Below are 16,503 nucleotides of genomic sequence, written 5' to 3'. Positions count from 1 at the left end.
GATTCATTGTTTTGCATGTGGTTATTGAGTTATTCCAACATGATTTGCTGAAGATGCTACCTTTGCCAAATTTATTGCCTTTGCTCCTTTTTCAAAGATAATTTGACTATATTTATGTGGGTGTATTTCTGAGCTCCCTATTCTGTTCCATTTATCTGTTTGTCTTTCTTGCTAATACCACATTGTCTTGATTACTGTAGCTTTATAGAATGTCTTGAAGTTGGCTAGTCAGTCTTCCAACTTCATTCTTTTTTGTCAATATTGTGTTGGCTCTTCTGGTTCTTTTCTCGATATAAACTTTAGAATCCATTTGTTGATATCCAAAAAATAACTTTCTAGAATTTGGATTTGGATTGCCTTGAATCTATAGATCAAATTGGGAAGAACTGACATCTTGACAATATTGATTGTTCCATCGATGAACATGGACTATTTCTCTATATACTTAGTTCCTCTTTGATTTTGTTCATCAGAGTTCTGTAGCTTTCCTCGTAAAGATTTTGTACCTATTTTGTTAGATTTATTTATACCTAAGTATTTCATTTGGCCGGGGGGTAACACACATGATATTTTGTTATCAAATTCAAATTCCACTTGTTCATTGTTGATATATAGGAAAGCAATTGACTTATGTTCATTAACCTGGTATCTTACAACTTTGCTATAATCACTGATTAATTCCAGGACTTTTTTGATTGGTTCTTTCAGATTTTCTACACAGATGATTGTACCATCTGCAAACAAAGACAGCTTTATGTCTTACTTCCCAGTATACACCTTTCTTTCCTTTTCTTGCCTTACTGCATTAGCAAGGACTTCCAGTATAATGTTGAAAAGTGGTGGTGAAAGGGGACATTCTTGCCTTGTACCTGATCTTAATGGGAACATTTCTCATCATTAAGTATGATGTTAGCTGCAGGCTTCTTATAGATAGTCTTTATTAAATTGAGAAAATTCCCTTTATACTTAGTTTATTGAGAGTTTTTACCATTAATGGCTGTTGGATTTTGTCAACTATGATCAAATGTATTAATGTGATTCTTCTTTTTTTAGTCTGCTGATGTGATGGATTATGTAAACTGTTTTTTTTTTAATTTATTTAATTTTATTTTTGACTGTGTTGGGTCCTCATTGCTGCACGCGGGCTTTCTCTAGTTGCGGTGAGCAGGGGCTACTCTTTGTTGTGGTGTGCGGGCTTCTCATTGCAGTGGCTTCTCTTTGTTTTGGAGCACAGGCTCTAGGTGCGTGGGCTTCAGTAGTCATGGCATGAGGGCTCAGTAGTTGTGGTTCGCGGGCTCTAGAGCACAGGCTCAGTAGTTGTGGCCCACATGCTTAGTTGCTCCGCGGCATGTGAGATCTTCCTGCACCAGGGCTCGAACCCGTGTTTCCTGCATTGGCAGGCTGATTCTTAACTACTGCACCACCAGGGAAGCCCTGTAAACTGGTTTTTGAATGTTGAACCAGGCTTACATACCTGGGATAAATCCCATTTGATTATGGCATAAAATTCTTTATATACATTTTTAGATTTTATTTGCTAATATTTTGTTGAGGCTTTTTACATCTGTGTTCATGAGGTAGTGGTCTCTAGTTTTATTTGCTTGTAATATCTTTATTATCTAGAATAACTATTCACCATCTTGTTATTTCTGTCGACTTTCGGAATGCTTCTTTCCTCAAACTTTGAACGCTTTTTTTGCTCTCTGGCCCAGTATGCACCAGGTTCACCTTCTGTTTTTACCGCTCCAGGTACGGAATCACTTTTTTCTTCAGTAAGCCTTGGCTTCTTTTATTGGGGAATGGTGCATAGAGATTGAAATTTGGATATCAGGCATGCTCATTTCTATTAAGGAGTTGTCATCTCTCTGTCCTTTAGTGAACAGAATTGACAGATACCTCCAATTCCCATTACTCATTTGTATCTTCGTTCTGTTTATAGTGAGAACCTTCATTTGCACCATTCTAAAATAGACTTAGTTTCAATATTATATATTGAATATATATAATATATATAATATTGAATATATGTAATATTGTAATTTTGAATATTGAATATAATTTTGTAATATTGAATTTTGAATATTGAATATATTGTAATTCAATATTACAATATCAAGCAACACATCTATTAAGTAAAATACAATATTTCTTTGTGATTTTTTTTGCCCCTAAAATATATCTTACTAAAGTCAGGATGCTGTAATTAAAAATTACTTGAATTAATTATTTTCCTGTGTGTGGTGGTTGTATTATTAATTTGAAGTACCATTAGTTTTATGTGTTACTGTATTTGTTTGTATTTAGAGTTTGCTTTTTTATTCTTTTAAAATTTAAATTTATTTTGAAACATCAGCATATAAGACGTTTGTATGGTTCACAGAGACTCACCGCTTTTATTCCTGTTCCTTTCACCTGGTACTACCTCCCACCTCTTCAACTCCTCCTTCTAGGAAACCTTTCTTATTAATTCCTGTTTTCTGTATTATCCTTCCTGGGCGGGTGCGTGTGTGTGTGTGTGTGTGTGTGTGTGTGTGTGTGTGTGTGGTCGTATTTTCCTTTCTTAAACACAAAAGGTTAAGATTCTTTTTTATGTCACTTATGAGAAATTATGATTTCTTCAAAAAGGAACTTCTCATCTTTTAGCCTGTATGTGCTTTTCATAATAACGTATCAGTACATTTTGTTATATTTGGAAATTTTTATTTTTCATGTTTTTCTCTTGCTCATACCAGGGGCACCTGGACGATCTACCATGCCAGCCCCAGGAAACACTGCAGCGTTTCGTGCTTCCCTTTGGACCAATATGGAGAAACTTGTGGATCATATTTTTACTGTTTGTGGCCAGGTAAATATTTGAGAGAGTGAAAATAACATTAATTATGGGTTAATTCCTGGTTATTCTAAATTGTGTGACCTTGGGCAGGTTTCTTAAAATCTCTGAGAGTTCAAAATACCTACATTAGCTAATTATAATATATGTAAGGGCTCTAGCAAAATGTCTTTTCCCTTCCCTTAATGTTTCTAATGCCTATGCTTAATACTTGTTTCATTTGAAAATACTCAGTTATATACATTCTCCCTCTCTTCGCCCTTTTTAGGTACAACATCTGCAAAAAATATTAGCCAAGAAGAGAGACCCTGTCTCTCACATTTGTTTCATTGAAGAAATAGTTAAGGTATGTTTAAATGAAAGTATTTTTATCTCTTTATAAAAGAATGCAGGAAGATAATGAGCCAGCATTATTTGTGTTCCTGTCTGACAGAGAGGCTACGTGTTAGATAGCTAAAGGGAAGTATATTTCTTGACAACCACAAATTTTCTTTGCATGTTTGTTTATTGAGTAGATGCTAGCTAATACTATTTATAGAATAATTTCTCAAATGCATATAGTAATTTCCCATTTTTTAATAATATAAATGATTTATTGTAAAAGTTTTTTAAAGTCCCGATAGAGAATAAGATAAAAATTTTTGGCATATAAGAGATTTAATTAGTGGTTGTTATAATGCCTTATAAAGTCTTTTCTGAAGATGGTACAATCCATTCAGTTGTTAATTTTTCCTATAAAGCACTTTAATGTATTATTTTTTCATATTCTAAAGTCTCCCTTCTGTCATCTACCAATCTACTGGCCTCGTGGGCACAAGAATTCCTTCCATGCATAGAAATCCCTGACTCTACATTTTATTCATTCATTTTGATATGTTTTTGATAGTGATGAATGGAATAACTAGATATTCTGTTCATTAAATCTTAACACCTAGTGCTCCAAAGAAAAAGATTCTCTAAGTTTCTATCATCGAGGTGTAGGTAGTTTACTTTGTAGTTCAGAATTTTAAATATTTTATTTCCTGTGTTGGGGATCTCCAAAACCACCCCCAAATTTGGTGATTTGCTAGGAGGGTTCATAGCACTCAGTACATAGTCCTGCTTGTGGCTGTGATGTGTTATAGTAACAGTATATAAACCAAGTCAGACAGAGAAAGACAAATACTGTGGAATCTAAAAAACAAATGAACAAACGTAACAAAATAGAAATTAAGTTACAGATACAGAGAACAAGCAGGTGGTTGCCAGACGGGAGCCGGGAAGGGGAAATTGGATGAAGGCAGTCAGAAGGTGCAAACTTCCAGTTACAAGATAAATAAATACTAGGAATGTAATGTGTAGCATGATGAATATAATTAATTAATATAATTAAGACTGCTGTATGTTATACATGAAAGTTGTTGTGATATTGCTGCATCGGGCAAAGTTTCTACATAAAAACTCACATATCAGTTCTTGTCAACAGTTATTATACTGGATGAACACTGGGCGAGGTTTTAAATGCATCTGAATTATTTCTAACTAAAAAGGATTATGAGGAATAGGGATATATGCTTTCATTGTATTCGTCCTTTTCATTTACTTAAAAATATTTCTTATTTAATTAAAGCCAGAGAAGATTGCTCTTCCAAATATTCTTCTTACGTTTTTTAAGACAGTAGTCGTACACAATACACACATACATATTTACATTTATTATAAATTTTAATGTAACTTTACAGTTTAGTTGTTGTTTTTTCTTATAAGGTGATATTTATGACTAAAAATTTAGTCCCTCTTGGGATTCAGTATACTCATCTATATTCAGAATAGATCAATCTTTTTTGGAAAGTCCAGAATAACTTGTGACCCTGCAATTTTGGGAACTCTAGGACAAAAGAGAAGTAAAAATACTCTAAGGAAAATATGTCATAAATTGCAAAGATAGCACATAAAATTTACTATATTTGCTATAATTTCTTTAGTCTTTTCCTTCGTTAAAAAGCTGTAAACAGATATTTTTGCTAATTATATAACTACAATGTAAGAGTATTATTTAGTTAAAATAATTATCAGTGGCAGTAGAACCTTTATAAAAAGTATAGGATTTTTACAATGATTTGAGGCCCAAATAATAATCCTTAAAATCTGCATAAAATTTTAAACTTGAGTAGGTGATGGTATATATCTTGGGTCATTGAAGAGCAGTTTCTGAACCAAGATCTCTAAATCATTTTGTAATCTGTTTTTGAGGAAAATGTTATAAACAGAATGTTCTTACACTACTAGGTTTTTTTTGCAGCTTCAAGATTTTTAAGGATATATCCTGGTATTGAGAGTTCTTTTTAATTTAGTGGTTTAGCCTTTTAAACCTCTGAATATATTTTTTAAAAATGAAAACAGTGTAAATAATTCAAGATGAAATGATTTAGAATTTATGTCATATGCTTTCTACAATATCTATGTAGAAATTAATGCTTTTTTCCTAGGAAGATAATTTCTAGCAAGTAATTTTTTTTTAGATTGCAATCTACCAGAACAGATTTTTTAAATTTATGTATTAAATTTTTTTTGTTGTTTTTTGTTTTTTGCGGTATGCGGGCCTCTCACTGTTGTGGCCTCTCCCGTTGCGGAGCACAGGCTCCGGACACGCAGGCTCAGCGGCCATGGCTCACGGGCCCAGCCGCTCCGCGGCATGTGGGATCTTCCTGGACTGGGGCACGAACCCATATCCCCTGCATCGGCAGGCGGACTCTCAACCACTGTGCCACCAGGGAAGCCCCTGTATTACATTTTTATAAGTTGTAGTCCACATTTTGAAATTCACTGAAAGCTAAATTAATAGATATTTTCTCTTTGGTTTATAATTTAAATATAAATGAAATTACACTATTAATTTCATGTCAAGTAGGAAAATTAAGAATTAATTTTCCAGGTTTCTTTGTTTTAAACCACTTGATTCTAATGCTTCTGTAATTAACTATAAAGTGTGATGGAATTTCCGTGTTTGACTTCTTGCCAACTTGTTTCTTTTCTACAAAAACAAAACAAAACAAAACTGTACTTTACATTTTCCTTTGTTAAGTAATTTTTGTAATTTATTATTCTTTTGCTGTAGTTCAATACCTGTAGATTTCTTTAAAAAGTAATGGTTTTTATTTTTTAGAACAGCTTTAGGTGTACAAAAAAATTGAGCAGAAAATACATCTGATACTTGCTAGGTTATCATAACATCTCTTGTGCATTATACAAAACTTATAAATGTACTACATAGTGAGCTAATCCTAATGTAAACTATGGACTTTAATTATTAATAATATATCAGTCATGGTTCATCAGTTGTAACAAATGTACTATACCAATGCAAGATGCATAATGCATTATGCAAATACATAATTTCCTGCGTCCACCATTTATAGTATCATGCAAAAGAGGTTCAGTAGTTTTTCTTCCTTAAAAATCTTCTATGCTCCACCAGTTCATCCTTCTCCCACTTATCTCCTTAACCCCTGGCAACCACTGATCTTTTTACTGTCTTTAGAGTTTTGTCTTTTTCAGAATATCATGTAATTAGGATCATACAGTAGGTTGCCTTTTCATACTGGTTTCTCTCACTTAGTAATATGCATTTAAGGTTTCTTTGTGTCTTCATTGCTCATTTTTTTAATCACTGACTGATATTTTACTCTGTGGATATACCTAGTTTGTTTACCCATTCACCTATTGAAGGACGTGTTGTTGCTTCCATTTTTTGGCAATTATGATTTAAATTGTTACAAACATTCATGCACAGATTTTTGTGTGGATATAAATTTTCAGCTCATTTGAGTAAATACCAAGGCACGTGATTGCTGTATCTTATAGTTAGACTATGTTTAGCTTTGTAAGAAACCGCCAAATTGTCTTCCGGTGTGGCTGTATTATTTTGCATTCTCATTAGAAAGAAACAAAGTTCCTGTTGTTCCACATCCTTGTCAGCATTTGATATTGTCAATGTTTTGGATTTTAGCTATTCTAATAGGTATGTAGTGGTATCTCATTGATTTAATTTATATTTCCTTGTGGATTTTTTAAAAAAAATTATATTTATGGGAGAAACTTGATTAGTTAAGTTCCTAAGACTTTATCTGTAGGCAAATGAACTGCCTTGCCATGCTCATTATTTAAAATTTATCTGTTACAGTCAATCCAAGTGCTTAAAATATCTTAAAATATTCTAAGGTAATTTTTATAGGATTAAGTATAGTTTTTTTTAGCATTTGGACAGCCAAATAGTTTCAAGGTTACATTTCTGAATACCTCTTCAAATAGTGTTAAAGGCAGGACAGTACAGTGATTAAGAGCTGGGTCCTTGGGCCCTGGTATCAGACAGAGCTAAGATTTCCTACATTGATTATGCAACCTTGGATAGGTCCTATAATCTTTAAGACCATCACATATCAAATGGAGGTGGTAATACTACCTATAAGCTGAGGTTTTCTGAAGGAAAATTAGATAATGTAGACTTAATTCAGAGATGGGCTCATTAATTTTCTATCATGATTATTATTTCAGTCTTTTTTTTAAACTTTGAAACTTTTATTTAGGGGTCATAAAGTTACCATGTGCATGGTAATAAAAAACCTTACTGTGTGAGAAGGTCAGTTTTTTTTTAAACAGTTCTAATAACATGATATGCATGTATATTCATGCTGAGAATTAGAAATTTAAGAAATCTTGTTTCCTTAAATAAGGCAGTATCAAGGATTTACTATGAATGTGTCATGATTATATGTCTCACTTTACTAAAGAATCATGGGTTTATGATCTAACATTTGGTAATTCTGTAGTCATAAAAACAGCGAGGATGGTTTTCCTTCATTCTGTTCTGTGAGGTCTTGTGAGAATTGTTAAATCATTTATATTCTTTTAGTAGGCAAAAAAATGGGTTTACTTTAAAAACGTTTAGTTTTGAGGTTAATATTGCCAAATCTGCCTCGCTGTTTGTTAAGATATCTGATTTCAGATGATAGAGAGAACTGTACATATTAGTATTCAGAGTCTAATCTTAGGTATGTACAAGAGGAGAAAAAAACCTACATGATGATAGTTTCTGGAATGCTTTATTAGTTCAGGAGGTTTTGTAGTAGATGTTTATCATGTTATAAAGAATACATCATAGCGTAAAGAGGGCATAAATGCACTGAGTATAAAATAAAACTGGGCCAATTATATCAAGTATAATAAATCTTAAGAATACAGTGTTAATGTAAAGCCTTTTGAAAACTTTCCCTTAATTAAGATAACTAATGCTGCTTCTGCTTAATTTAATAAATGTTCTGGCTAACTTGTAAAATTAGCCTGTTATTTTCAGTTCATACTATAAAGTTGCAGACACCTTTATACCTATCATATTAATTCTTTATGGCATTTAAGTGTGGGATATACTTCTTTCCCCTTTTTATATTGTATTTCCAAAGATTACTTGAATGGATAAATCTTCTCATTTTAAATTAGATTTCTAGACTGTTCATTAGACATGAGAAATTCAATTTTGGTATCTTTTAAAACCTGTTAAAAGTTCTAGTATCACTATATAATCATCAGTACTATATATAACACTTTGAAAGTGAGTGTAGCAAATTATTGAGAAGTTATTCAGGATCCATACGGTGGAAAACAGGTTGTAGATTCTCATTTGCAGAATTAAGCCAGTTTAGCTATATGTGCGAGTGTAGATATGATACTTTCATTTTCTAAGCCAGCATTTTTTATCATTGAACAGAATCTTTTAATCATGTGTGTAGGACGCATTAGGCTATATTTGGAATGTGTTCACCATTTTGCGCAGCTATTAGTACTAACGAGGATTTCAACTATGAAAAAGAATGTTTTCTTTTGCCCTTTTAGATGTATCAGATGATTTAATTATAGCATTTAAGACTCAGAAAAAATTGTAGGGCACCCAAATTAGGAATCTTTTTAATATTATGAGAAAAATGTTGAACTCATTTATCAGTGGCATCGCAATTTGATTAAAAAATCAAGTGGCAGCCAGTTACATGTCTAAGTCAGGTATTGTCAATAAATTCTCTTACCTATAAAGGTTAGATTTTTGCTTTACTAGCATGGGGACCAGTTATTTTTAAAGGCCCTCTCCCTGCAGTAAAACAAATTTTAGATAAGTTAGAAAAGCATAATTTTTTTTTTTTTTTTTTTTGGCTGCTCTGGGTCTTTGTTGCTGCGCGCGGGCTTTTTCTAGTTGCAGCGAGCAGGAGCTACTCTTTGTTGCGGTGCGCAGGCTTGTCCTTGTGGTGGCTTCTCGTTGCGGAGCACGGGCTTTAGTAGTTGTGGCACACGGGCTCAGTAGGTGTGGCTTGTGGGTTCTAGAGCTCAGGCTCAGTAGCTGTGGCACATGGACTTTGTTGCTCCGTGGCATGTGGGATCTTCCTGGACCAGGGCTCAAACCCGTGTCCCCTGCATTGGCAGGCAGATTCTTAACCACTGCGCCACCAGGGAAGCCCCAAGAAAAGCATAATTTGTAATGCACTGTTGGCCCTGCAGAAAGTAAGAGAATCTCTGAGGGGCATATGTACATACAGATATACATAAGCAGATAAAGTAATTGAAACTGTAGTGGAGATTTGTGAGCTCTAAGTCATTGCAAAAGCTGGAGTTGCCCTGCAGTCAAATGTCCATGTCAATGATGGGATCAGTTCACTAGGCTCTAGCAAGGTGGAACAACGAACCTGATAGTCTTGCATTAAGCTGAGACCTGTGACTGCGGCAGACATGGTCCTTGGTTGGTAACAGTACCTACTCTCACAAACAAATGCAGATCCCCTGAAGAGGAAAGCATTTCTAGTTTTAGCTATTAGGATTCTCCACATGTTAAGGTCAGCCAACTATGAGCTCACAGTTAAAAATCACCAGTCCTATAAATAAACTAGAAGCATGATTGAGAGTCAGCAGGAAAAATAAACACAATTCAAGACAGGTTTTAGACTCCGAAAGAACTTCTGAAGGGCACTATGGACTTCAGATGTTAGAATTAACTGACAAAGAATCTAGAATACCTGTATATGTTTTCGAAATAAAGAATGGAATAAAAAATGAGAAATAAGTGACTTAAGAAATGATCAGGTAGGTTTAAAGAAGAACCAAATAGAACATTTAGAAATTAAAAATTAGATCATTGAAATAAAAAATTCAGATAGGTTAAACAGATGTTACGTAAAACCAGGAAATGAATTAGCCTGGCAGTTAGAATTGATGATATTATCTAGAACGCAGCATACAGACAAGAGTATGGAACAAACGAGAGGCTGAAAATTATGGAGGATTGAATGAGGCTTTAGTATGAGGCTAATTGGAAAAGGAAAGTCAGCAAACTAAAAAAGAAAAACCACATGATCATCTCAATACATGCAGAAAAAGTATTTGACAGAATCCAGCATCCATTTCTGATAAGAATTCTCAGCAGACTAGGAATAGAACTTTCTCAACCTGATAAAAGGCATTTAGGAACAATGAACAGGTAAAATCATATACAATGGTGAATACTGAATGTTTCCCCCTTAAAATTTGGGAGAGGACAAGGATTCTTTATGCTCTCACTACTTCTGTTCGGCATTTTCCTAGCTAGTGCAATGAACAAGAAAAAGAAATAAAAGGCTTCCAGTTTGGAAATGAAAAAGTAAAATGGTCTTTATATACAAATGATAAGATTATCCATGTTAAAAACTCGATGGAATCTACAAAAAGGCTACTAGAGCTCATAAGTGATATGTTGCAAGATTACAGAATAGAAGGTCAATATACAAAAATCAGTTGTAGGGCTTCCCTGGTGGCACAGTGGTTGAGAGTCCACCTGCCGATAGAGGGGACACGGGTTCGTGCCCCGGTCCGGGAAGATCCCACATGCCGTGGAGCGGCTGGGCCCGTGAGCCATGGCTGCTGAGACTGCGTGTCCGGAGCCTGTGCTCCGCAACGGGAGAGGCCACAACAGTGAGAGGCCCGCATACCGCCAAAAAAAAAAATCAGCAATGAACTATTGAGAATTGAAATTTAATAATTCCATATACAGTAACGTCAAAGAATATGAAATCTTAGGAGTAAATGTGTCAAAAGTTGAACATCTGGAAGCTGAAAATGCTAAATATTGCTGAGAGAAATTAAAGAAGACCTAAGGAAATAGAGATACCTTATTTATGTGTTGATAGATTTGCTGTTGTTAAGATGTCCCTTCTTCCTAAATTGACGTATAATCCCAACAGGTGTTTTGGAGTGATTGACAAGCTGATTCTAAAATTCAAACAGAAATACAAAGGACTTGGGATACCCAGCACAACTTGGAAAAAGGAAAGCGAAATTGGAGGGCTAACAATACCTGTTAATTTCAAGACTTAACTACCATATTCAAGAAAATGTGGAATTGGCATGAAGTTAGAGACATAGATCATTGATGCAGAATAGAGAGTCCAAAAATGCACTGACACATATGTGGAAAATTGATTTTCAAAAAAAGTTACAAAGGCAATTCTATCTTGACGCAGTAGTCTTTTTAACAGGTGATACTGAAACATTTGGATATCCAGATGTAAAGCCTAAAATTCTAAAACTTATAGAAGAAAACAGAACAAACTTTGTGACTCAGGGGTAGAAAAAGATTTCTTAGATGCAACACCAAAAGCTCTGTCCATAAATTAAAAAAATTGATATTTTGGACTTACTCAAAATTAAGAATTTATGTTCTGCAGAATACTCCATTAAGAGAGTACAAGATAAGGAATAAACTGGGAGAAAATATTTGCAAATCACATATCTAATAAAGGACTTATGTCTGAAGAACTCTCAGAATTCAATAAGAAAACAAAAAAAGCCAGCTTAAAAAAATAGGCCAGGGCTTCCCTGGTGGAACAGTGGTTGAGAGTCTACCTGCCAATGCAGGGGACATGGGTTCATGCCCCGGTCTGGGAAGATCCCACATGCCACGGAGTGGCTGGGCCCGTGAGCCATGGCCGCTGAGCCTGCGCGTCCAGAGCCTGTGCTCCGCAATGGGAGAGGCCACAACAGTGAAAGGCCCGCGTATCACCAAAAAAAAAAAAAAAAAAAAAAAAAAATAGGCCAAAGATTTGAATAGACACTTTAGAGATAGATGTCAATTAAGCACATATCTAAAATTTAAAAGACCTGACCATACCAAGTGTTGGTGAGGATATGGAGCAACTGGAACTCTCATATACTGCTGAAGGGAAGTGTAAAATTTACAACCACTTTGGAAAACAGTTTGGCTGTTTCTTAAAGAGTTAAACATACATATATTATATGACCTAGCAATATACCCCTAGTAATTAATCCAAGAGAAATGAAAGAATATATCCATACAAAGACTTGTATACAAATGTCCATAGAGCTGTCTTCTCCCTGTGTCTTCACACCATCTTCCTTCTGTATGTGTCTGTGTTTCAGATTTCTTTTTCTTATAAGGACCTTCTAATGACCCCATTTTAATTTAATTACTTCTTTAAAGACCTATCTCAAAATATGGTCACATTTTCAAGTATGGGGGGGTTAGGACTTCAACATATGAATTGTGTCGGGTCAAAACTCAGCCTATAACAGTAATTTACATTGATGCCGATGAAAATGGAGAGAATTGCAGTGATTTGAGAATTACTCAGGAGATAAAACTGACAAATCTTAGTGATGGATTAAAAGTGGTGAGATGGAGGAGAAGGTATCAAGGACAATATCATTAGTTCAGGTTTGACAGGGTTCTAGTAGATAGGAGTAACTTCATTTGAGAGCATAAACCGAAGAGCACATTTAGGGGGGAAGATAAGCTCTGTATTCAGGTGCTCATGGGACATCCAAGTGAAGATGTCAGTTAGGCAGTTTAATATGGGAGTCTGGAGCTCAGAAGAGAGGCCTCTGCTTGAGACATAAATTTGGACGATATCGGCTCATATTGGCAATCAAAGCCATGGTAATGGGAAAGACCGGCTATAGAGAGAAAAGAAATCTACCTCGAAAATGCAACATATAAAACTCATGTAGAACTCTGGTTTCCAAAGTGTGTATACATTTTGACATGTAAGAAGATAGTTATAAATTTTGCCTGTCCTTTTTACAAGTTTTATCCTTTAAACTATTTTCGTACATTTTATATTGCACATATTTTATGAATACAGTGGTATTTGTATATAATTTTAAACAAATAAGTAAACATATATTAGAATGTATATTTAAAAATATTTACATTCAGTGAGTTTGGGAAACATTGTAATAGAGGAGGCCACAAGGAGTATCTCAAGAGGAGGATGAAACCAAAGAGAATATGGTGAGGGAAGCCAGGGGAAAAGTTTGGAGGAGATCGTGGTTCATACTAAATCTAATTTGAGTGACAATCTATTTAAAATACCAGTCCACCGTGCGTTCTCAACAAGGGCAATATTGACCCCAAGAGGGAGAAAAAGTTCTGTTTTTTGGAGGGAGAGGGGAGGCTCAAAAATGTCTTATATATTACATTGGCTTGTGGTCTCCAGAGTTCAGTCCTACCATACAAAATCTTACTCCTTAGTATTTAGCATCTGTCATCAGGGAGGAACTAAGTTAAATTTAAATTAAGTGGTTATATTATAAAATTATATAATATGTATCATTACATATTATATGTATATAATTATTGTATATAATATGCTTATTATATGTATATAATATGCATATTATATAATTATTACATATTATACAATATGTATGTAATTAATTATTTAGTTTTCTTTTTGGAGGGGCAATATGAAAAGAAAGGTTGAGAACTCTAGAAAGGGTTTTAAAACCCTTTAGCACTGTAGTTTAACAGTGATCTCTAGGGAAAAGTGTGGGATAAGGGATTTGAGTTTGAAGAGAAGCTTTAAATTTTTACCATGTGTGTTTCAGTATTGAATTTTTTACATCAAGAATTTATTCGTGTCTTTAGAATTAAATTAGATTATCTTAATTACTCTTCCAAAAAATTAAAAAGAATAAAGGAAACATCATGTTTAATCCTATCGCCCAGAAATAATTTCTTTTTTTTAAAATTAAGTTATTTATTTATTTATTTTTTAGCTACATTGTGTCTTCATTGCTACGTGAGGGCTTTCTCTAGTTGCGGTGAGCGGGGGCTACTCTTCGTTGCAGTGCGCGGGCTTCTCACTGCGGTGTCTTCTCTTGTTGCATAGCATGGGCTCTAGGTATGCGGGCTTCAGTAGTTTTGGCTCACGGGCTCTAGAGCACAGGCTCAGTAGTTGTGGTGCACGGGCTTAGTTGCTCTGCAGCATGTGGGATCTTCCCGGACCAGGGCTCGAACCCGTGTCCCCTGCCTTGGCAGGAGGATTCTTAACCACTGTGCCACCAGGGAAGCCTGAGATAACTTCTGTTAACATTTTGTATATGGTTTTCCTATAATATTTAGCTCTATGCATTTTAACAAGTCCTATCTGTTCTATCATCAAAAGGTATCTGAAATCCGACTACTTTTCACTTCCTCCCACTACCACCTTATCTAAGCCCCCATTTTTAAAAAAACAACAAGTAGATTGTACTGTAAATATTGCTTTATCTTTGAACAATATACATATAAAAGCCAACATTTTGATTTTAACTGAAGTTCTTGTGGCTTTTCATTTTGTACTGTGATGTTCATCTTCAAGTCCCTTCTGAATTTCTGTACCTTCCTTCTTTTTTAATCAGACACAGCAAAATGGTTCTCCCTGAAGGCTATTTTCCAGTAAAGATAACTTTTTTCTTTGCTTTATATTTGCTTCCCCAGGATCCCTCTGCTTTTATCCAGAAGATGATTAAGAGCTAATATAAAATTCACATCTGTTTGGTTTCTTTGATCAAGTCTGCAAGCTTTCTCATTCACAATGTGATCTCTCCACAGAGATCTCTGGCACAGACTTGTTGCTAAATCTTTTACTGCCTCTTCTATTTTGATCGTAACTTAGTTATGTCTGGTTCCCTCTGACCTTGTCTCATTAAGTTCAGTGTCTTATAAAATCTTTATCTGAACTGATCCTCACCTTCCCCTTCTGTATCAAAGATAGAGGTTGATTGTATCTTCTCTTTTCTCAGACTTACCCCTCTACTTTTGTTCACATTCTACATCTTATCCTTATCTAGGACATTCTCTGCTTTCTCCAATATCAACCTTTCCCAGTTACTTCCTCCCAGGGATCTACCATCTAAAATCAAAACCAGAACAGAATCCTTGGTCCTGTATCTCCCTCAAAGTATTTCTTCCCTTCATGCCCAGATTTCCATAAGGTACTTTGTGTCTCTACTTTCTTGTTTCAGTTTTGCTCCAAACCACTGAAATCAAGCTTCTGCTCCACTGAAACAGTTGTTACTAAAGGAATTTTAATGACCCAACTACCAAATCCTTCTACTCACTTCTAAGATTCTTTTACTTCACTCCTTAGAGGTAATAACTACTTCTAATACTGGTTTCCTCCTTCACAGATACTACATCTCTTCAGAATCCTTCACTGATTCCTCCTTCTCCACCTACCCTTCCTTTTAAAACATTTTATTCATAAAATTTCAAACAGAGGCCAACATACAGAACCAAAGTATAGGACAGTGATTCTCTGTGTACCCATTGTCCAGTTTCAGCAATCACTAACTTGTGACCAATCTTTTTTTTTTTAATAACTAACTCCACCACTTCTCTTTCTCCACTCTAAATTATTTCTTCCCCAACCTTTAAGTAGTGTTTTTCCCCTGGGTCCTATGCACAACATTCTTTTCCTCTCATGCCACATGCAATCTATGGAAAAGCTCACACATGTTAATAGTTTCTACCACCTCCAGATGCTGATAACACCTAAATCTCTTTCTCCAGCTTAGATCTTGTTCTTAAGCCAGAGATTTGTACATATTTAGTGGCCTAGATTGTCTTCGCTCAGATGCCCCACAGGTTCTAGAAGTGGTAGAGACTGGATCTGAACCTTAATATCCTACTTTCAGAGTTCCTCTTCTTAACCACCGCTCTTTTCCTATATTTAAATAGGAAAATATAATTATGGTGGGGAACATGGGATGCTATAGATGTATATAACAGAGTGCACCAAACCTGGGGGAACAAAGAGAAGAGACACCTAAACTGACTCTGATGAAGGTGCTGGATTAAAAGCCGGTAACTGGGAGAAACTACAGAAGAACCTTCAGCAACCTGAAGGAATTTGTGCAGGTTGGATCTTTGACCTCAGTGGTATGTAACAAGAGAAGTAGACTGGGACAATCATGTCATATAAGGCTTTGTAAGTCAAGTTAAAGGGGACTAATACTTTAATATATCAGTCAAACAAACCTTAGATCAAATCCCAGCTCTACTACTTTTGTACTACTGTACTACTTTCTGTATAATTCTAAGCAAGTCACCTTTTCTCTTTGACCTTTGTTTTCACTCTAGAAAGGGACTAAAAATGTCATCTTATAAGATCATTCCACTCATTTTTTCAGTAAATATTTATTGTGTGCCTATTATGTCCTGGTCACATTCTCGATGTTGAAATTAGAGTGGTAAGAAAGACAAAATGGGACCTCTGCTGTCATGGAGCTTACATTCTGGTGGTTGTTGTAGTGTTTAAATGAGATAACATTCAGTGGTGCCTGTTACATAATGGACATTCAGAAAATGTTAATTTCCTAGCCAACGTTCAAATACATTC

At 35.0% G+C, this 16,503-nt stretch overlaps 1 protein-coding gene across 1 annotated transcript in view; it reads left to right on the top strand.

The window, feature by feature from the left end:
* COG5 (component of oligomeric golgi complex 5) overlaps positions 1 to 16,503 on the top strand; it is a 285,669-nt gene that overhangs the window by 159,754 nt on the left and 109,412 nt on the right. The window contains exons 9-10 of the mRNA XM_082661812.1: positions 2,733 to 2,845; positions 3,099 to 3,176. Coding sequence (XP_082517938.1) covers positions 2,733 to 2,845; positions 3,099 to 3,176 — 191 coding nt within the window. The remainder of the gene's footprint in view (positions 1 to 2,732; positions 2,846 to 3,098; positions 3,177 to 16,503) is intronic.

The sequence above is a fragment of the Grampus griseus genome, assembly GCF_964374135.1.
Source record: "Grampus griseus genome assembly, chromosome: 9".
In the NCBI taxonomy this organism is placed as follows: domain Eukaryota; kingdom Metazoa; phylum Chordata; class Mammalia; order Artiodactyla; family Delphinidae; genus Grampus; species Grampus griseus.
Note: the sequence above shows the minus strand (reverse complement) of the source record. Positions and strands in the feature narration are given on the sequence as shown.